The sequence below is a fragment of the Populus trichocarpa genome, chromosome 3, assembly GCF_000002775.5.
Source record: "Populus trichocarpa isolate Nisqually-1 chromosome 3, P.trichocarpa_v4.1, whole genome shotgun sequence".
Lineage (NCBI taxonomy): Eukaryota > Viridiplantae > Streptophyta > Magnoliopsida > Malpighiales > Salicaceae > Populus > Populus trichocarpa.
In genome coordinates, this window is record NC_037287.2 from 17,496,562 (window position 1) to 17,518,605 (window position 22,044).

General features: G+C 32.5%; 2 protein-coding genes and 1 long non-coding RNA gene across 3 annotated transcripts; 1 reads left to right on the forward strand and 2 right to left on the reverse strand.

The window, feature by feature from the left end:
* Positions 1-207: 207 nt before the first annotated feature.
* Positions 208-1,782, reverse strand: LOC7481193 (protein CURLY FLAG LEAF 1). Its single transcript, XM_002304621.4, has 2 exons — positions 1,376-1,782; positions 208-708 (listed from the first exon to the last, which is right to left on the reverse strand). The coding sequence occupies exons 1-2, from the start codon at positions 1,604-1,606 to the stop codon at positions 391-393; spliced, it is 549 nt and encodes a 182-aa protein (XP_002304657.2). The 5' UTR covers positions 1,607-1,782; the 3' UTR covers positions 208-390.
* An 8,353-nt stretch (positions 1,783-10,135) lies between these two features.
* LOC7496547 (GSH-induced LITAF domain protein) lies at positions 10,136-11,803 on the forward strand. The gene is made up of 3 exons (XM_002303726.3): positions 10,136-10,490; positions 11,249-11,375; positions 11,492-11,803. Exons 1-3 carry the CDS (start codon positions 10,297-10,299, stop codon positions 11,573-11,575), a joined length of 405 nt encoding a protein of 134 aa, XP_002303762.1. The 5' UTR covers positions 10,136-10,296; the 3' UTR covers positions 11,576-11,803.
* Positions 11,804-16,572: 4,769 nt separating this feature from the next.
* Positions 16,573-19,591, reverse strand: LOC112326889 (uncharacterized). Its single transcript, XR_002980886.2, has 2 exons — positions 17,044-19,591; positions 16,573-16,946 (listed from the first exon to the last, which is right to left on the reverse strand). It is a non-coding gene; the product is annotated as an uncharacterized LOC112326889 (long non-coding RNA).
* Between the last annotated feature and the right edge of the window lie 2,453 nt (positions 19,592-22,044).

A 22,044-nucleotide genomic window follows, 5' to 3' on the forward strand; every position in this document is an offset into this window, starting at 1 on the left:
TTAACAAGGAAAAAAAAAATCTTTCCATTGAAGTTAAAAAAATGAAAGGAAGAAAGAGAAGGAAATCTACAAGTTGCAATCATGAACCGATAGCTCTGTGATTTATATATATTGATCTTGACACTAGCACTCGAGAGGTCGACTCTTCAGCAATTTCAATGGCTTCTGTAATAAAAGCAATGAATAAAAAATTAACAGGGAACGAGAAGAAGAAAAGGAAAGTTCTGGTGGAATATTAGTAGTAAACTAACAGGTATACAACTCATTTGTCACGCGTTTCATGATCATTCCACATTGAAATTCTATCAAAGGCATACAAATGAGTTTTTAGAGAAAAAAAGAAACCCATGGAAACAAATTAAAGAAAAAGAATCAAACAAGAAATCTTATTCAAGGAGACCCATTTTCAGATCTGTCGAAGTGAAGAAGTTGGCCGTCACACTTGGGGCAATCTTCCACCTGTTTTGGGACCATGAAATACATAAAGCAGCTCTTGCAACCAGCCACAACCAAGACATGGTCTTCTTTCTCTAGTCTATTATTAAAATGCTCTCTTGAGGAAGGAGGAGAGGATTCTGATGATGACTCCTCACTATCATACGAGCTGTCATCTTCTGAGTAGAAATCTCCATTGTAATCTTGTGTGATCCTTGGATCTTCCCTTGCTTTCATTCCATTCCTCCAGTTTATGTAGTATATCTCCCCTGTCTGCATTTACACCCATCAAAAAGTAGCACCATAAACAACAAAGATACAAATTTCTGAGAATATTTAAGAAAGAAGAGCAGACAACAAGTAATGACCACCACAATTTAGCTATCAAGAAGGAAGTGTTTTTCTGTTGCCTATTATCATCCAATATTGACATAGTTATACACCCACACACGCTACGCAGGTCTTGACTCTTGACCATCTTCATCAAAATGTACCGACCCTATATATATCAAAGACCCGCACAAGATCAAACCGTGAAAATTCATTCCTTTGTTACATATTTCAACAACATTCACCATTAAGGAAACATAATTTATCTGGACATGGTTTTCTTTTTTCACTCTAGAAATGCAAACCAAAAGGGACACATTCAAAGATGGCAATACCAGAACTATTAACGAAGAAAAGTATTATTGATCCCTTTTAGGGTTCTTTCAAGGGATAAAAGCCCTATTTTTTTTTAAATCCGAGTATATAGGTGGAAGGAGGTGAGACCGGAAAGAAAGCATTAAATACAAGTCAGTGAATGAAAGACATTACTGATGAATAAAAAGACACCATATAACAAAACAAAACGGAAACCCAAATACAAGATCTGCATTTATTATAACTGTAATTATAGATAGGGCAGTGACTTTATAATTTAAAAGGGTCTATTTACCTTTAAATCTAAACATTGTTCCCAATGGTAAGGAAGAGAGAGATGTGACTTAAGCTCCAAGGAGGTATCAGAGTTCTGTAGTAAATGATTTTGTGAATCTGTCTCATCTGAACTTGATGACCTCTCTTCTCTTCCACCACTACTTTGATGGTGCCGGTGGTGATTTAGAGAACAGTTTTGAAGAGACCTCTCCAAAGATGCTGTGATTGCTGCCATATTTGGTGCTGTCATTCCTTCCTTTCAGTAACTAAGAATCAAGATGTTTATGTGTATTTAAAGAAAACTAAACAAGAAAAAGAGAGAGGAGGGTGCATAAGATAGACAGGGAAAGAGACGGAGAGATTAGGGGTTGAGATTTTAAAGGAATAATAATAATAATAAGAGAGAGACCATTTGAGGGAGGGAGGGCAAAAGAATAGTATTGGAATTTTAAGGTGTAGAAACACTGCAATTTTACTTACACTGGCTGTGACTGCGCGTGGGGATCTTGAACAAAACCCTGTGTGGGACCAGATCTGTCAGCACAAGGAAACCACTGTGGGTTTCATTTAGTCTCACATCACCTTATTGGGATTCAACATCACACACACACAGTGGATTGAGCGTGGAACACACGCTACCAAATAATTAATTAAAGGTCAGTTAATGTTAGGTCATGATTATGACTATTAGAAAAATCTAAAACGGAGGAAGATTCGGAGGTAACCGGGATTATTTATTTTTTAAATTGTTTTTTAATATATTAAAATAATATTTTTTATTTTAAAAAGTTAATATATTAAAATAATTTTAAAAAATAAAATCTCGAAAGCATAGTTTCAACAACATTCCTCAAAAATAACCTATATCTAAAAAAGAAAAAAGAAAATAACACATTTTCAAAGTAGCATCATTCAAAATATCACAATAAAAAAAAAATAACAACGTTACGTCAATCCCATTGGCGCAACAATTTTAGGAAATAAGAACCTATACAAAGTAGGTTTATCCCCCTAGATTAGCACTAAATTTATTATTTATTTTATGGAACAATACAAATCTTTTTTTATCAAGTTCTAGATACTCAAATTAAATATTTATTACTTGCGCCACAATATGTTGTAGAGTAAATTATTGAAGATTAAGATTAAAAAAAAAAACATATAAAAAAAAAAATGGGTTGTTAATATTGAGATTGGCGCAACTATGTGCGCAAGTACGATTGATGTGTTCTAATTAATTTTTTTTTGTTGCGAAAATATGCTGCTTCGTTAATTGTTTTCTAACTATATTATTTTTTAAAATAAATTGAAGGACTATATTACTTTGAAAAAAGAAAAAAAAATCCTTCCTGTCAGCTGCAAACTGTCGAAAATGACTAATGAGAGCATTTTTTTTCCTTGGAAGAGATCCGGTGAAAACGCGATTGCCAAAGGGAATGCCGGAAGTTTTTTTGACGGTTTGCGGGAAGTTCAATGAAAGTTGGTGACAGTTATTTATTTATGGGAGGGACATTCCTTGGTCAGCTATCTACAGCCTGCCTTCTTTTATCGTGCAAGAATACAATGGGCAATCCTGCTCCATCATGTTCTTAAAGGTTTAGGCATTGTTTTTTCTTGGGGTTTTTAATTAGCCCATGTTCTTATGCTGCTAGGCTATAAATGTGCACGTAGGGGAGTAGTTAATGGTGTTATTTGTATTTGAATTTTTGCTTAAACACTCAAGCCAACTCAAATTTGTTGTCTTGTCAAATTGTTTGGTATGAAATTGAGGAAAATTAGCGATCCAAATGTTTAAATATTGTTTGTAAACGTAAGAGACACCGTTTTACTTGTCTATATATGATGATTAGATTTTGGAGGATATGTCCTTGCAGTCGTGGAGTAGTTAATGGCATTTTCTTCACAGCAGGGGGGTGAACTTAATTATGAGGGGAGGCTTGGTGTCATTTTGTAGGGAGCATGCCTCTTCTATGTATTAATTGCACTCATTCAATAAAGTCAGCTAAAGTTAAAAATTGCTCAAAAATAGAAAAACAAAATCCAAGCTAATCTACCGAGCCAATAATTTAAGTCATAGACCCGATTAAATTTAATAATATTAAATTTTAAAAATAAATTTTATTTAACTATATAATAATAAAATATATGTTATTAGAAAAACAACTAGATAATATTTTAAAAAACATAATAATGAGATGTAAAAAAAAATGCTAATATTAAAAAAATTTGTTATATTCTTATTGGAAACAAAAAAAAATAAAAATTTAATTCTTTAAAAATCTAATAAATTAATATTTTAATTAATTAATTAATTAATTAAATTTAAATTAATGAAAGACAAAAAAAAGTTGTCATTTTCATCCAAAATACCTCAAAACACCATAAAAATCAAATAAAACACCAAATAACTCAAAAAAATTGAAATCAATTGAATCTTAAAAATCAAAACCAACCTTGATTTGCCATTACCACCATCAAACTTTTATCATCAAATAAAATTCTTTAACACAAAGCTTTATTATTTTAGTTATTAGAATCATAACAACTTATAACTTTTTTTTTAGATGACTTAATTTGTTTTTCATTTCTCAAACTCATGTACCAAGAAATTATTAGATTACCACTCTAAATTGTGTAAAATATCATTCTTTTAGGCATATTTGGAAACAAAATTATTATTTATTTTAAAATCATGTTTGCTTTAAAGTTGATAATGCCAATAATAAATAAATAAATAAATAGAATGATATTTTATCATATTACCGTAAATAAGGTTTACCTAAAAACCATGGATATTTCTCACAAAATAATCGCGTATGCAAAAAACAATCAATTTGAGACTTTGAGTAAATTAAAGCTGCAAAACCACGTTTTTGTTTAACTGCCTTTCAAGGACGTGCCTTGTCATTTTTAGCACCAAATTAATAAAGAGTCGTTCATATGTGCATATAGAAACTCCCAAATTAAATCCACCAAAAAATCATCAAATTGTGGTTATGATTTGCACGAAGAAAAAATATTTAAAATAAAATTAATGTTTCGTTAATTTTCTTTTTATTTTTCATCCCTGGGTACTTTAGTGATGGGTATGATCGAGGACCACAGACCCTTTTCATTGGACACCGTACCATGAAAGAATCTTGGGTGGTGATCGTAAGTATATAACAGTCCAAACCCACTTTAGTTTATTCAAGCGTGAACTTCTAAATCTCAAGGATAGAGGCTTGAAACTAGAAAGTGAAGGTCCTTAATTAAACTCCGATTCTGTAATGATCTTGATCGCTAATCCAAGAGGAAGAAACAGTAGAAGCAGTGGACGAGGAGAAGAGAAGAGAAGACCATACAAATAAGAGTCCACAGCGCCGAATGTATTGGGGCAGCCGCCTCTCTGTTTGAAATATAAATAAAAACTGCGAAGAAAGAAAATATACCAGCACCTATTTTATTATGCGCGATGTATTTTCATTGCAAGCAAATTGTAAAGTTACCAGTACGGAGTAGAACTTCACGAGATGGGGTAAATGGAACCCTCTCCTTTGGAATAAGACTATAGCTATAATATGGATCGGTCTTTCCCTGTTGTGGAATCTATTCTGAAGTCTTGCCAGTCCTGACACCGCTCCCTCTTTCTTTCTCTCTGTGTGTTTGTGTGCAGTACTCTGCACTAATATTCCCTTCTGGTTCTGGCACCAGCTGGACTCCTTGGGATACATCACTTTCTGGTGTATTATTTGAGAAATGTATGTCACCCATCATTCCAACTTCAAATTTTATTTATTTGAGGTGAAGTTTGGTGTATATAAAAATATGGTTTATTTTCAAAATGTTGACTGGTACTAACTATATGTTGGAGTGGGTGTTTCGAGTTTCCCTATTCATTCTCTGCACAATTCGAGATGAGGTTTAACATGGCGCATGAAGGGAACATCCCTTAGTGGCCTCAGTGCTCTCCTTGTCCTCGGCCAATTCATTTACAAAGCAACAATTTTCATATAAATATATTAACTATGGCTGTTGGTAAAAATTAATGCCTGTGGCGCCACAGCTTCTTGCATGATATTTGAGTTCTGCAAGCTACACGTGATTGCCGAGATAATCCTATTTTTGGCTTGATTAGTTGCCTATATAAATCATGTACGTATTTACAAGATTTGTCGCATGTCTCCTCCCTTTACCAGCTATGTGATCCAACAGTGGGGAGCTTTTTCTGGGCCCTTTTTTCCCCATTAACTTCCAAAGTCCTGAATGAGCAAATCAATTTTGCTAGAGTTCGTTGACTGCTCCCTAGAGAGAAAACGAGTGTGTAAGGATATGTGAGTATAATTTGAGCGTGCGTAATTAAAAGTGATTGCTCCTTAAGGTCTTGTTTGTTCCTATAATGGAAAAAATTGTTTAGGTGTATTTATTATTTTTATTTAGCCGTTAAAGTATGTACTTATTGAAAAAAGAGTGGTGGTTGATTTTAAAAGTTTAGATCATAGTTGTGACTCCACCTGGAGATTGAGTTGGAAAAAGAATAATCTTAGGGATAACTAAAAAACAAATTTAAGATTTGTCCGTGATTTAATTTAAAAAATTATACTTTGTATCTTTAGTAAAAAATAATTTTATAAATAATCAAAAGATAAAATTACCCAGAAGATAAAGGATACCCTCTAAGTTTGACTGATTTATCTAAATTACAGGTAATTCCTGTGAATTCACAACGAGTTTATTTGAATCCCAAGAATCAAATACATGAGTGTTTGATTTTTGAAGTGAAGTTCTAAGGTTTAGTAGTGTTTGAAGTTCATCGGATTTGAACCTAGAGAAGTGAAGTCCATTGCAGGAAAAAGGACCCTGACGAGGCCAAAAGGGTTTTAGACAAAAAGGTTTGCTTCTCTCTTTTTCGACAATATAGTTTATATGGTGCAATTACATTTTTAGATTAAAGTAAGCTTTCTTGGAAACATACGGCCTAGTGCTAAAGTGTGAAGGGGATGTCGGGCATGATTTGTATATTGAATGAAAATCTCCCACACAAACCTAGCAGTTGGCTTCCTGGAAGTTCTGTGTTTTATCTGTGCACTTGGGATATATGATGAACACTTCTGTGTTGTGATCTAAAAGAGGCATGGTGAGAGGATAGGTGTCGTGTTTTCCAATGTGTTTGAGATTGGAAATAACCTGATATTTATGCATATACTGCCATGATGGATGGGTTTTGCAAGGTAGGCAGATCAAATTAGGCAATGGAGTTGTTGAGTGAAGCTTTAGAGATGAGGTTGACACCAAATGCGGTTATTTGTAATATTTTATTTGATGGGTTTGCTAAGGAAGGGAGGCCAATGAAAGGGTCTGGTGTGTTGAAGTTGATGAAATGGTGAGATTCCATTTGTTTGAGAACTAGATCTCTAAGGTTAATTATGGTTTGCATAAAGCTACAAGCTCCATTTATCTTGGGAAAAGCATGCTGGGTATAAATTGTCTGATGAAACGCCTGAAAGGGATTTTATTTTAGGAAATTATGGATTGTATTATTGTAGTTATAAACTATAGATAATAATTTTGTTATTTTAAAGTTTTAAGGGCTTTTTAGTCATTTAAATTACTATAATTACAAACTTATAAATAATTACATATTTTTTGTTAATTTTTTTGGAGAATGTTAAATGTTAGCGTTCATATAAATTTTAAGATGTAAATTATAATTTTTCAAACTATAATAAAAAACTAAAATCCAGAACAAACCTTAAGAGGCTCGATGTAATTATCCTAAAATCTTATCATTGGTTCACTGAGCCATCCCTTTTTAAACAACAGAATTTTTTTAATTTTTTTAAGTGTTGATATGACTATAATTGAATTGAGTTTAGTTAAGATAATCAAATCATTCAAAACCTGGTTGGGTCAATCGAGTTTCAACAAGTCAATATTTTATTAAGTTCAACTAGAAACTCGATTTACATTATGTTTTGAATCTTGAGTTTTCTAATACCAGGTCAGGTTTAATAGCTATAATTTAGACTAAAATATTAAAACTAGAAAAATCAAAGATTAAAGTAAAATATTAATATACTAAAATTAGGGGGGAAAAAGCTATTAATGAATTCAGTTATGCTATATATCACAATAATAATTAACAAAAAAAACTAAATCATATACGAATTTATTGTGCAAAATACAATATATATCTCCTCGCATGACAATGACATTGCGGACGGTTCACAATGTCATTTTTTCCCTTTCCTTTTTTTTATTTAGCCCTCGTTGAACCAAATTATATGTTAATTTGTTGGGAGGGGTGAGATTGAAAGACAAGGGACCAAGATTAAAAAAAAAAACACAAAGGGAATAAGTGCCTTTAAAAGTTTATGCAATTGTTTTTTTATTGTAGTCCCTATACTTTACAAATTATAGATAATAAGTCACTTAAGTTTTCAAAATTAAAGGGAAAATCAATTTTGGTTCAAAACTTTATTTTCCTTATTTTTTGGCCCTTAGTGTGAAAGAGGTGAGAAAAAGTTGCTAGAATATAACACTAGAGAGATAAAATTTCTATTGACATCTATTTTGGCCACCAAAACAATTAAGATTGGTGTCAATTTGTTTCTTTTAACGAGGAGGGCTCATATTAGGGGGTTTTTTACCTTGAAATTGCCAAGAAAAACATATTAGATCTTGGTAAGATTTTTTGTTTAGGGTTGATTTCAAGTTTTGGGACGGTTTTTTTGGGTTTTTTGAGGCTATAAATGAGTTTATCAAGTTTCTTATGATATTTTCTAAGTGTTTTGGTTAAACAATGGGTTGAGAATTCAATTTTTTGATCGACAAAACCATTAGCCCAGTTTTTTCGACTACCACAATGGTCGAGAACTGTGCAATACAGAAGAGGCATCGTTTGACTCTTTTTTTTCAAAAAATAATTGAGGATAACATGCCGTCCGCCCCATATGCGAAAACAAAAAAAGACCCAATCACGCGGGCCTTGGGAAAATGGACCAAGCCCAGCAGCACCTGGTTATTTTGGTTATTTTTTTGTTATTTTGTATGCATTTAATTTTTGAAGAGATTTTTCTGATTCATCTATAATTTTTTTGTATCTTTTGTATAAATGAACTTTATTTTTAAAATAAAAATATTTATTTTCAGATAATATTTCTAATATGTACGGCCTTGCATAGTAATTGTTTTCCCTTTTTATTTTATTGAATCAATTTAATGTGTGTATCTATTTCTATTATTGTTTGATTGAACTAAAAAAATTATTTTAATAAACAAGTTTAACAAACGCAATCGAGTAAATTTCTCATCTTGCAAGATTATATATCTTGATCTATACCTATCTCTTGATTTTTTTCAGATTGATTTATTTGTTACATATATACATAATTTTTTTTCACTTAAAATTCTCTTTGTGTATAATTGTTTTTATTAAAAAAAGTACTTGACCCGTGGTGAAGCACGGGTCACGGGTCAAGTATTTAGTATTAATTATGCAGTAAAGATATTATATAAAATAAACAAAAAAGATACTATTAATATATGGTGGTTAATTGGCTTTCAAACGTTTCTTTTTTAATAATCATTATCCAACAAAACTAAGATGATTTTGTTATCTGCCGAACATCGTATTACTCTCACTCTATCCGTTTGGGTTTTATAGTCATGTTCATAGATATAGAATATCCACATAGCAGCTCCGGTCAATTGGCCCAAACTTCATACGTGTCTGGGCTCTGCCACTGTAATTATGAGACATGTGTAGTCCATTTAGCCATTCTCTTCATCACTTTATGTCCAAAAAAATCTATTTAGAAATTCTCTTCCCTTAATTTATCATTCAAAAAAAAAAAAAAAAACTTATTTAGTGTAGGTTTGTTTTTGTATTTTAAAAATATTTTAAAAAAAATTTGAATTTTTTTTTATGTTTTTCTTTACTTTAAATGAATATTTTTTTTGTCTTTTCATATAATTTTGACGTGCTGATATCAAAAATAACTTTTTAAAAATAAAAAATATATATTATTTAATGTATTTTTCAATAAAAAATATTTTAAAAAATAACAATTATCTTTGTAAATAAAATAAAATAGTTCATGGACATATGCAGGATAGAGGAATCGTTAGGGTGACCACCACCACTAATCCATCTTATTGCTTGTGTTTGTAACGTGGTGGAGATGTTTTTATCGCATACGAAAAGCATCTGAGACAAGTCTCTAGGAAGAGCTGGGCTGTAGATAGAAGCACTTTACAGTGGCATAGAACTTGTTGGCAAACCATGGGCTTCAGGCCCATTGGACTGGCTCAAACATAAACTTGCATGCTTTGGGAGAGAATGAAATAGGAACAGTGGATGATGCCAGCTTCTAGGCTTCAAGCACGTGTGAAAAGTTAGAAGTGATCAACGACTCTTTTGTAAATTGTTCATCTAGAAGCCATGTACACGTCTAGAAGCACATGGATTTTAAGAAATTCCTACCTTCCCGGTCGCCCAATTATTCAACCGGCCTCCTGTAAGGAGGATTCTAGATATTTTTTACTAGATATAAAATCTGATGGGATTTTGTAGAATTTGAGTTTTTAATTATTTATTTCTCATTTAATACATCAAAATAATATTTTTTATTTTTTTTTAAATTTATTTTTAACATCAATATAAAAACATAAATTATAATAATAATAATTTTAAGCAAAAATTCTTCATCTTTAGCAACGGTCCAACTTGTCAATCCAACAAGTTTTATTCAAGGTGTTCCCGGTTTAAGAAGTTAAAACGGAACGTTCCTGACAAGCAACGAGTCCATCAACTACTTTTATTAAAATAAAAGTCAATGCGGAGTGGCGTTCCAGCTTTGCTATCAAGGGCTCTACATAGAAACCCCAAACATCCTCTTGTTCATTGAAAAAAAAAATATATCTTGATCCATCTCTAATCGGAACAGGAATCCATTGAGAATGGGGCAACAAGACCAGCCTGTCGTCGGAGTTCCTTACTACGCCGGCCAGAACCCTTACCAAGCTGGAGCTATACCGCCAAACGCAATCGTCGGCGATCCGAAGGGAATCCCGATTCAACAGACTATGTATCGCGACACCCCTGCTCCTTTTAGCTGCGTTTACTGTGGTAATTCGGGCGTTACCTTCGTTAGGTAATCACTTAATCCTCTCTCTGCCACTTCTAGGTTTTTGATTTTCTTACATGCCAATATATTAAATTTTCAGTGGTTATTTATGCAAAATTGAGCTGCTGTTTTTTCTAAGTGCAAAATCACAACTACTAGGAATATTTTACAATTAATTGCGAAATCTTCGAAGTTTTATTCCTACATGTTGGCTTTCCTGTCTTTCTTTTAGAGGATACGATTTCCAAAAAATAATCAACTGTTCTGCTAACTTAGTAATGAAGAATAGGGTTTTTAATGGTGAAGACGATTTTTCTCCATTCGAATTCAGTGAATGCTGTTGTGTGTAACCCAGATTAGTGAAACCATCACTCATAGCCGTTGTTATTGAACCAGCAATGTTGTTGGGAATTATGTTTGTTGGCATTTGTCTCTTCCTTTGAATTCTGAATTTCTGCTTTGGAATAAAGGGATTGAGAACTGACGGAGCAACTCTGCTGTGTTTTGTTGTCTATAGAAACATAAAAAATGGTACTAACACAAATTAGCATTTTTTTAATGAAATGGTCTTCCATAACACCATTACCTACTTAATAAGATTTGGTTGTATAGATTTTTCTCTTTTCCTTTGTTGTTGAAGAGTAGACTGTCGAAACAGAAAAGGAACAAACAATTATCTCACTGTTGCAATAGTTTTCCAAGTTCTGGCACTCTATGTTCTCTTCGTTTCTTGTCCTTGTCTTGTCTTTTCTTTCATGGATTGATCCTCCCTCTCCTGAATACAGATCAAAGCCTAGTTTGGCAGCTGTTGTTGGTTGCATGATGCCTTTGATGCTTGGTTTTTGCTTTCTTTGCCCTTCTATGGACTGCCTCTGGCACAAGTATCACTACTGTCCAAGCTGCAAAGAAAAGGTGAGACATTTCATACATTTCACCCTGTTATTTCCCGATTTTCTTTGACTTCTCTAGTGTTGTATTAAGATCAGAATGCTAGCATGGTAACGGTTGTATGCTCTGGTTTGCTGTAGGTTGCGGACTTTGAGAAATCAGATCCTTGTGCAGTGATGGATCCTCCTCACTGGACACAGGAGAGCTTCGCATTGCCTGCATAATATGTTTGTTTGTTATCTCTATCTTGCATTCTTCCTGGCTGAATTCTATGTTCTACATGTGTATTGCTATTTTGTGTGTTATAGACTGTTCGGTACTTCATGCATGTAGAAGATGTAAAAAGCTACTATCGTTGCATATGTGCTTCATATAGTGGAGAACTAGCAGTGCTTTCCATACAGTACAGCTCTGATTTTTAGTGTTTGCTCTTGTAAAAAGCTATTTTTTAAGCTTGTGTCCTATTTTACTTTGGCACAAAATATGTGCTGAGCCTGCTCTTAAAAGATCTTCATATGAAAATGATTTTTTCTTGACAAATAAAAAAACCGATTGGGGTAGTGAATTCACAATGCACCTTGACTTAATGCATTGGGGATGATAACAATGTAATTGTGCTATTGCCCTTCCAAAATAAAAGGCATTAAGCTAGCTATTGGGAGCAATATTGTAATTTCACAAGGATCAAATAGTCATTATCATATTGATTGGGCACAATGTGGTCTTTTCACTTGTTCACATTATCTTAACACAATATAATGACTAAAATACTCTTAAATCAAAATAATTTTTATTTAGGTCTAGGTTTAGGGGCAGGCACATTTGTCTTTTTTTTAATGCATAGTGAATTAACTTAATTACCCTTGGAATCATAATATTTTAAACTTGAAACCAAGGGTTGTTTTGCCTTTTTATTATTTTATTTGTAATAGACAGGGTTAAGTCGGGCAATTTGGTAGTTTAATTTGTAATAATCTTAAAAAATATTTTTTAAATAAATGGTTGATGCGTGCATAGCATACGCTGATATGTCAAACCGCTCTGCATGTTTATAACGGTGTATGCAATGCGTGTGGTGGTGGAGATTGGCTATTTGCGGTGGCGTTAAAATCCTTACATCATCTCTTGCCTGATAAAGTGGCGCGAGCAATGTTTGGTGTGGTGATTTGGATGTGGCCACCTTTTCTTTCGTTTTCCTCTCTATTCTCCTTGAAAAAAAGTTGCCTAATAAAAAAATCTATATTGCCCTCTTATCTTGTTTAGGTATATGATTTAGTCCCTCTTGTTTTTTAATTGTATGATGTTTTTTATCGTATGATTTTTGTCTTGATTTTTTTTATTAACTTAAGTTTGTTTTTGATTTCGTCCTTCATTGAAATGTTATTTTCTCTCTCTCTCTCTTTTTGTTTCAGATTTGATCTTATTTCTTTTAATTTATATTTCTTTTTTATTCTATTCCTTTTGTAAAATGTATGATTTTTTTTAATTTCACCTTAAAATCAAACAGTGTTATTTTCCATTATATTTTGTTTTTGTTTAACATTTGATCCTTATTCTTTTATATTTTTTTTTGGATTGATTCTTTTTCAATTTTATCATTCAACTTTGGATTAGTTGGAAATTGAGGGTTATGCATAGTTTTTAGACCCGGTCTAAGGCTCGGGTTCCGGGTTTTGACCGTGTTACCGGGTCGCCCGGGTCAATTTTTTTTTTAAATCAAAACGACGTCGTTTTAGTTAAAAAAAAAACAAAAGTCAACGGGTTGCAATCGGGTCTTGCCGGGTTACACCGGGTTTTTCCTTCCCCTGTTTTTTCTTCAACCCGGCCCGGTTCTAGTCCCGGGTCGACCCGCCGGGCCGGGTTTTAAAACTATGATTATGAATTTGAAAGGTTAACATGTGTGATATAAGCTTTTTTTTTCCTATTTTTACACTTATTTTTTAAAAAAATTTATTCTTTTATATTTTATCTTATTATTATTTTTATTTCTTTAAAAATTATCAGTCTCATAAAAATATTGTAGATTTAACAAGTGTACCTAGGTCGAAGTTTTCTACCTTTTTGTTTCGACTTTCTTCCTACAATGCTTGATTAAATTGAAATGTATTTTCATTGTTTTTTTTCTTTTATGAATTTTTTTAAAATCTTGATCATTTTATTTTTAGTTTGATCTATATGATGTTATTTTATTTTTTTATATATTCTTATTAGATAAGATAAACTTCTAACTTTCTTTCTTAATGCTGATAACCCCCCCCCCCCCCCCCCCCCCCCCCGATCCACGTCGTATTATAGGCCACGGGTCTAGTGTTGCCTAAACAACCTATTTCAGGCAATTTACTAGATACTGTAATAAGGCTCCTGGTTAATATTGTAACCATCTTCATCCTGTTGGAGTTTATTATTATATACAAAGCCTTAATACTGACATTTTTGTCATTGTCAAAAAATATTGAAAATTTTATATCAAATAATTAATATGTAACAAATCAAAGCAAAAAATAGTTTAATATACGTCAAACAATACAATACAAACAACAAAAGAAAATAACAGACGATAAGCAACAAGGAAAAAGAATAAGCAAAAAAGAATTGTGTTTGTGAAGACAGAGAAGAGAGTTCCTTGCTTCTCGTGGTTGGTTTTCTTATGTGTGTTTTAAGAGCATTTCTTTTCTGATAGTGAAAAAAAATCACAGTTAAAGCTTTTTTTAGCTTCTATTGGAAAATAACTAAATAACAAACAGTTTCTTGTTTTTCTAGCAAAGTAGAGTGTTGGAAGGTTTGATTTTTTCGTGTTTGCTTGCACTACCAGAAATTTGACGAATATAAATAGAATCACCGACGAAATTTTTCTGTCAGTAGATTATGGTGAATTTTACCAACAGACTTTTCCATTGCTACATTTGTTGATAAATACCGACAAAAACATTCTGTCAATATTGAGGGAATTGCAATGAGAAAAGAAAGAATAAAAAAAAACATAAAAGTATGATGACATGTAATTTTTACTAACATAATTAATTCGACGGTAAAGTTTTTATGTAAATATACCGACAGAAATAATCCTTTGGTATATACCAATAGAATTATAGGCGATATTACAATGGAATTCAAAAAGACAAATTGTATGGTAACGTGACACTTTTAAACGACAAAATGACCGATGAAATGTCAGATGGAATAATTTAATCAGTGGATCCATCAGTAATATTTAATTTATCATTTGGTGATCGACCCTCCTCTCCCCCTCCCTCATTTCTCCTTCTTTCTTATTCTTTTTTTTTTTGTAACAAACAGCTACCCTCCTTAAATCTCAACACAATTCAACCTCCCAAAATAAATTTGACTACCACAACACTCGATTTGTCAGCCTCTGTGTTCTAAATCAAATTTTATTGAGGATTCTCCAACTTAAATAAGCAAATCTATCCTTTTTTTATTTGAACACAATTTTTAAATGTTCATTTTTTGTATATTTTTGTAGTATATATATTTTGTTTGGGTGTTCAATATTTAATAATTTTTTCTCATACAATTTTGTTGAATGAATTTATGGTTTGCCCATGTTATGGTTTGTTTTAGATTTTGTAAAATTGTATTTATTTGTAAATTGATGAAACTTATGTTGAATTCTTGACTTCGGTGTTTTGTGATGAAATAAATAATGATTTATTTAACGGGTTCATTTTTATATTGTAATGGGGTTCAGGGTTTTATTAATTACGTGTTATCTAATTTGAAAAATATTAGTGGAGACGGTATTAGATGCTCATGCAAGAGGTGTAAGAATAAAAAATTTATCGATTCAGACATTGTAACGATGCATCTTCAATAAAAAGAATTCATGAAAAAAATACTTGTGTTGGTATGCACATGAAGAACCATATGTTCCTCTCGATACCTTGGCAGAGATGATGGTTGGGTCAACTTCTAGTGCTAATAACATGCATAGAGTTATAGATGACACCAGTGATCCTTATAGGAATATGATTATGGATGCGATGGAAATGAATCAGGGTCATACCAGTCAATGTTCAATCATAGATGAAGAACTTAATGTAGACGTGACCAGGTTTTTTGATTTTTTAAAAAATTCTGACAAACCATTATGGAATGGTTACATAAATCATATTAAATTCTCGACTATTATATAGGTGTTCACCATTAAATCGAATCATGGGTTGAGTGATGCCGCAATTACGAGGCCTGGTGGAATGACGACCTTTCAATATAAAATTTGATTTGCTTTCACAACAACATGTTTAATAATTTTTTAAAAAATAATTCTATTTAATGAATATAATTGTAGGTTTATAAATATTAAGGCTGCAAAAACAATAACAACGGTGGAATATTTTAAAACAAACGATGGAAATTAACAAGTTTAAATCATTGATGGAAATTTCAGGTTTACAAAAACAATTTTAGGTTTACAAAAATAGTTTAAATCATTATTAACTTTATTTTTTTTTGGAAAAAGAAATAAAGAATACCTTGATAGATTAATTTTTTATTAATTAATATGTAAGTTATTAATTTATTAACTTATCAATTAATTAATAAATTCTTATGGTTTTAAAGATATTAATTTATAGAATTGTCTCACTTTCCATACTCTTCAAAGAATCATATACACAAATCTTCAATGCCATGCTCTTTAACAGCTATTCAACACTTTGAGCTTTTTCAGAAGAAAAATATGAATAATAGCCTTTTTTAATTGGAATTATATTTTCGGATTTTATTTGTTTTTTTATGACAATTTATTTTGAGGTAAATTTAAATTAGGTACATATATTTTTCATATGAGAATAAGATATAAAAATAACAAAACAAAACAAGAAATATTATGAGTTTTGGAGATTTTATTTGTTTAGATTTTCATAAATATAACCATAAAATGGAAACAAATAATATTTATAGCATGATATTCGAGTTTCAATGAACAAAAGACTTGCCCAATTAGTTTTTTATTGTATAGTTTTATGCTTAGACATTTTACATAAGTTTCATTAAAAAAAAAAATTGCTATGATTACTTTAGTTTTGCTTTATCGTTACTCTAAATTTAGTAAATGTAAGATAAAAAAAAAACCGATATAATTATAATTTTATTATTAAATATTGAAAGATATTATAACAACCGAAAAGCACTACAAGCATCTCTTAAACAAAAAAAAAAATTATACAAGTATGGCTGACAGCAGGGAATGCTAACATGATTAGCAGCTATTTAAATAATTTTTTATTTGTAGTGAATAAACAACGCGTGCTCACATATCTATATTTGAAACTCCTTCTTAGCATATTTGAGATCTCTTGCCCTACCATAGGATAAGCATTAAATATAAAACAGTTGATGCTCATGTTCTGTGAGGACATTGCATTGTAGCTAGATATGCATCATGTTCCTGTTATGGATATGCATCATTTCTGATTATTCGGTGAACTTACAAATAAATAGTATTGTTTAACCCTTTTACAATTAGCATACGTGCAAGAAGCGATTGCATGTGTATATATACAAAATACAGATACCTCAGCAGACGACATTAACGAAGGACTCGATGCGTGATGGAAGAACCTGTGTATATTGCTGTCATGTAAAGTAGCCGCCGTAAAAGAATACAGAGGAGTTATGGTTCTACTTTTTAATGGAAACTAATCAAATAAATTGTAGAGCGTGCATATACCTCTTGGAAGCTAGCTGGATCGTCTCTTCCAAAGTGACTTCTGATCAAAAACTTGCCCAGCAGAGCACACGAAGAGCAGATCCAGCATGAAAGATAAGAGCCCGTCTCGTTAGCCAAGGACACTTGCTGGGAACCTCTTGTGGATTCTAGCTATAAATCACCTGCTTCTCGCTACTTCAATGGATTGACCTTGTCGCTGCCAGCTGGGATCATTCTCTCCTTTTCTTTTGAGCACCACATAAATGCTCGTGTTCATGAATCCGAGGGAGGCTACAGGCAAGTCATCCTTGGCTACCAAACAAGACTCTTTATCTTCATGTTGGATCTCTCTTCAGTACCTTCCTTCGATTAATATAAGATGGAGCAATCTGTTACAATGCAAAGCTGAGACTTTTGGCTACCTCTCGGCCTCTATTTATAAGCCAATGATAGAGTGCCATGAGATCAATTGGATTTCTAGATGCTACTTTATCGAATTATATATCAGCGCTATCATTCACTAATGTGTCATCATCTAATCGCCAAGATTCTTGTCGTGGAAAATATTCAATGGGTCAGATTTGAAGGGTAATAACCACTGTGTTATAGGGGCTCGGCCTGGCAAGTTGATTGAGTGACTCCATGCCCTGAGGCCAAGACTAGATGAGGTTTTTTTTAGACCGGTCATATAGTTGACTAGGAAAAACTTAGAAGATCTAACCCGTTGATTAGGATAAATCTAGATGATTTGATGAGTTAACTCGGAAAAACTCAAATGATTTAGTGAGTCCACCGGAGTGAACCTCAAGTATTTTTTTCTACAAAAAGCGTTGTCATTTTTATTTTTATTTTTTTATATTTTTTTTTTCAAAATCAAGCCATTTCATGTTAAAAAAACAAAATTTCCAAACACGGTGTCGTTTTTGTTTTTAAAAAATAGTTTAGCATTATTTTTCTTTTTACATGCTCTTACTAGTTAATATGCTCGACGTCACATGTGACCGGAACCTTAGATTGGGTCATGGATTGGGCTGATCTCTTAAAATTGGTCGTGACATGTTGATTGAGTGATGGTTGCTGGTTTAACAGGTTAATCCGGCATGACTCTGTATAAATTGGTTTTCATAATTTATTTTAAATTTTTTTATAGAATTATATCCGTCTTATGATCCGAGTCGCAGAATTAACCAATTAACCTAAGTCGATACAATATGTTATCTTCTCAATATTTTTTTAAAAAATATCATCATCAACAAATATGATATCATATCAATATTTTAAATTCATAATTAGTTTTTTTATTAAAAAGTATGCTAATAATACTTAGATATTTTTTTTACATCACAAAAAAAAAATCCATCCAATTCGCAGTGTTCGAGGGAACAATAATGTAATAAGTTTTATGGCAAGTTGTAAATTTTTGTGTTTCCATTATTATTATTATTATTATCATCATTATCGTGGAGTGGTGTCTCGTGCCCTTTGGATCGAGGGCATCCGAAATGGGGGTTTTTGACCTTACTTGGCAAGAGGATTGAACAAAATCTTTAACGAAATATCTTAGATTTTAGTCGAGATGGATATTTATTTTTTGCAGGCATCATGAAAACGGGATGGATGGACCCGTTATCCTCTCTCGGTTCTCTCTAACATTTTATAGTCTCATTATTATTAAATAGCAGTTTTAAAGGCAGTTGTCATCCTTGGCTGAGCAAGGAGGGGCCGGGGCCCTGCCAGCCACCCCTGCCTCCTCCCCTGCCAACTACAAGTCAATGTCCTCGCTACCAATCAAAACCATGACAGCTACTTATTGGTTGAAGTTGTACGAGGCCGACTTCTAAAGTGGCAACGTTTCGATGTATGGTTGGTTGGTGATGCCGACTTGATTGATTTTATATAATTCAATGGCTGAAAATCACACGGGATTTTAACGGATAAACGTGTGAACTAGAAAACGCGACCATGCTTCTTCAATAATACATCTCAACAAAAGATACATTTCCTTTGTTTTTGTTTTAAATTGTTTTTGAAAATAATTAAAATAATTATTTTCTTTTACTTTAAATTATTTTTAAAAAATATTTTCAAATCATTTTAATATATTAATATTAAAAATATATATTTTAAAATATAACTGCTATTATATTGCCAAATAAATTCCCCCGCATTCAAGACATGAAACCGAAAATCCTGTGCATGAAAGGGTAGTATCATGCACATGAAGATTTATTATCATCTCACAGGCCCACTTGTAGACTTACAGGATCTAACGGGAGAAACATGTGAAATAATAATGTCTACTTGGAATTATTATCTTACTTTGTTGTACTCGTGAGAAGGCGGGATCATCCCCAGTTCATCCAGAATTTTTTCATCAGTTGCTTTCTATCAGCTGCTTCTGGATTCTCCTGTATTGTGTGCTTTTGCAACCATTTTAATGAATTTACACAGATTAATTAAGCTCGAATTTCTTGTTTTAATCATCTTAAAATATTCTCTTTTCTAATCCCATTTCCAACTCTTTTTTTTTTAATTCGTGTGATGTTCATGTAATTTCTTTTATTAAATATAGCCGATGGTCGCGGGAGGGGGGGGGGGTGTCTATGGCCTATCTATTGAAAAGTGAACACATAACGCTTTTTACGTGTGCTAAGAGAGCTCATGTTCCCTGTGAATTGATCCTTGTCAGAAGTTCGCTGTATTCACTTTTAGAACAATAATTGTATTAGTTATTTTTTAAATTTATTTTAAATAGAAAGATAAAACAAGCATCAATTCTTCGGACCATAGTTTTAAAACCCGACCCGGTCATTGATCCAGTCCAGTGATCGGGTCACGGGTCAGATGGGTTGACCCGAGTTAACCCGGGTCAACCCAAAAAAAAAAAAAAAAAAAAGGGGGACTTCCATGCGTGAGATTGAATGCGTACTAGAGGAGAAAGGTGAACATCAAGTCTAAAAAAGAAGAATCTCATCAGAACCAGCTGTTCACTTTATCATACCATCTAGAGACAGTGTGTTGTTAGCGCGTAAATACACTCGACGAAGCGAAGGAAGAGGAACGTGGGTAGCTCAATTTCTTGTGACATTGAGGAGCGTAGAACGAACAGTAAAACAAAATTCACAGTAAAATAGAATAGCAAATCAAGAGCTTTCTCATCACATTTTTTTCCATATCTGAGCTAATTAGCTAGTAGCATTAAGAAGATGAGAATCAAGTTGATGGGGTCTACGCAAGAACCTGCAGATGGGCAGATGGACATCAAAGCACCAAGGGAATCAAAGCTGCCAAGTGATCTCTTCATGACTGATGATGATTGTGGTGGCGGTAATGAAACAAAAAGAAAACAACTTTCTCTAAAGGAAACAGATCTATCTTTGTTTGATCAAAGGAGTCAGTCCTCTTCTTGTTCTTCTCAAGTCTTCGTAGTTTCAAGATCTCTCTCTCTCTCTTTTGGGTTTGGGGGGGGGGGGGGGCTCAAGAGGAGAGGAGAGGGTTAGTACAACGGTACCCCTCCTGCCCTCTAATGTCTCTCCCATCTTTCTCCAATTTCAACACGACTACTTCCTCTTCTCCCTCTGTATCCATCCAAAGAAACAACCAGCAGAAGAAGAGAGAAAAAAAGAACGAAAATAAACCCGGGTCTCAGCCGGGTTTGCCCGGGCCGACCGGGTCTGGTCGGGCCAATTCCCAACCTGTTTTTTGCATAGACCCGGCCCAGCCATAGACTCGGGTCGGCCGGGTCCCGGATCGACCCACCGGGCCAGGCCGGGTTTTAAAACACTGCTTCGGACACAATCTAGAGAAAAAGCACCATTCTAATAGGCTCGGTGTAAAAAAAAAAAACTTTTATGGGCTCAATTTAGAAGGAGAGTTCAACTCCATAAACTTAACTGGCCCAATATATTTTAGATTCTACTATCTTAATATTTTTAAATGTATAAAAACTCTCACAATTAAAAATTATATTTTCATTTCATTAATATTTTTATAAAAGATATTTATTCTTTACTAATACATATGTAAATGATATTCATCTATCATTAATTTTATCAAGGTAAATTGACTTTTTAATTATTTTTCTTTATAAAAGAACAAGACTCATGAGCTATAAATACTTTATGAATTCTTCAAGTTTCGGGTTCACAATCTCTATTTTTTACTGTATATATATTTTTAGAGTATTTTTTTAAAATATTATTCTATTATCTCTTTTTTTCAAGATATTTATTTAAACATTTAAGAGTATATTAACCTGCTATAAGAGACAAGCAAACTGCAGTAACAAATTCACCCCCAAAAACCTTGTTACTGAATAACTTTTGAGTTTTTTAGGATATAACATGTCTATTTGATAATCTCAGAAATCATTCCAGCTTCGTCTATTTTCATATATTGTATAGATTCTTGCCTCTTTTTTAACCAGTCTCACCTGCTATTTACGTTGTTGACACCAACAAACACCTAAAATGTCCTGGGAGTCTAATTTAACCGATTCAATCAATTCTAGACTGTGGCCTACGAATAAGCCATTTAGTTAATAAAGTATTTAGTATTATTAAAAAAATTCGAAGTTGAATCTCGTGATCAATACTCGATTGAAAGAACTAAATGGTTAAGAAAAGAAAGAACCTAAATTATATATAAAATTCCATCATTGAATGATGAAAAAAGATTTAAGGTCGGCATGATGAGCTGATATGTTCGTCCAAAACTAGTGTTCTTGTGAACAATTTAGGAAGAGGGATAATATTTTCAATTGTATGTACTATTTCTTTCATATTTTCCAAAAAAACTGTATATTGCTAATTAATTTTGTTATAAAAAATATTTTAAATCTGTGATTGTCAAATTTGTTATCTTTGTTTCATGTTCGAGTTGTCTTTTGAGCTTGCCTCAAACAAAAACTTTAATATCTTTTCTATCAAAAAATATATATATATATATATATATATATATATATATATATATATCATCGAGTTTTTTTATTGTCATGAGTTTTTTTTAGTATTTTTTTTATAG

Coding starts and splice junctions, on each gene's coding strand:
- LOC7481193 (XM_002304621.4), bottom strand. CDS start 1,606: ATGACAGCACCAAATATGGCAGCAATCACAGCATCTTTGGAGAGGTCT. Junction 709..1,375: donor AACAATGTTTAGATTTAAAG/GTAAATAGACCC, acceptor GTGTAAATGCAG/ACAGGGGAGATATACTACAT.
- LOC7496547 (XM_002303726.3), top strand. CDS start 10,297: ATGGGGCAACAAGACCAGCCTGTCGTCGGAGTTCCTTACTACGCCGGC. Junction 10,491..11,248: donor TCGGGCGTTACCTTCGTTAG/GTAATCACTTAA, acceptor TCCTGAATACAG/ATCAAAGCCTAGTTTGGCAG. Junction 11,376..11,491: donor GTCCAAGCTGCAAAGAAAAG/GTGAGACATTTC, acceptor GGTTTGCTGTAG/GTTGCGGACTTTGAGAAATC.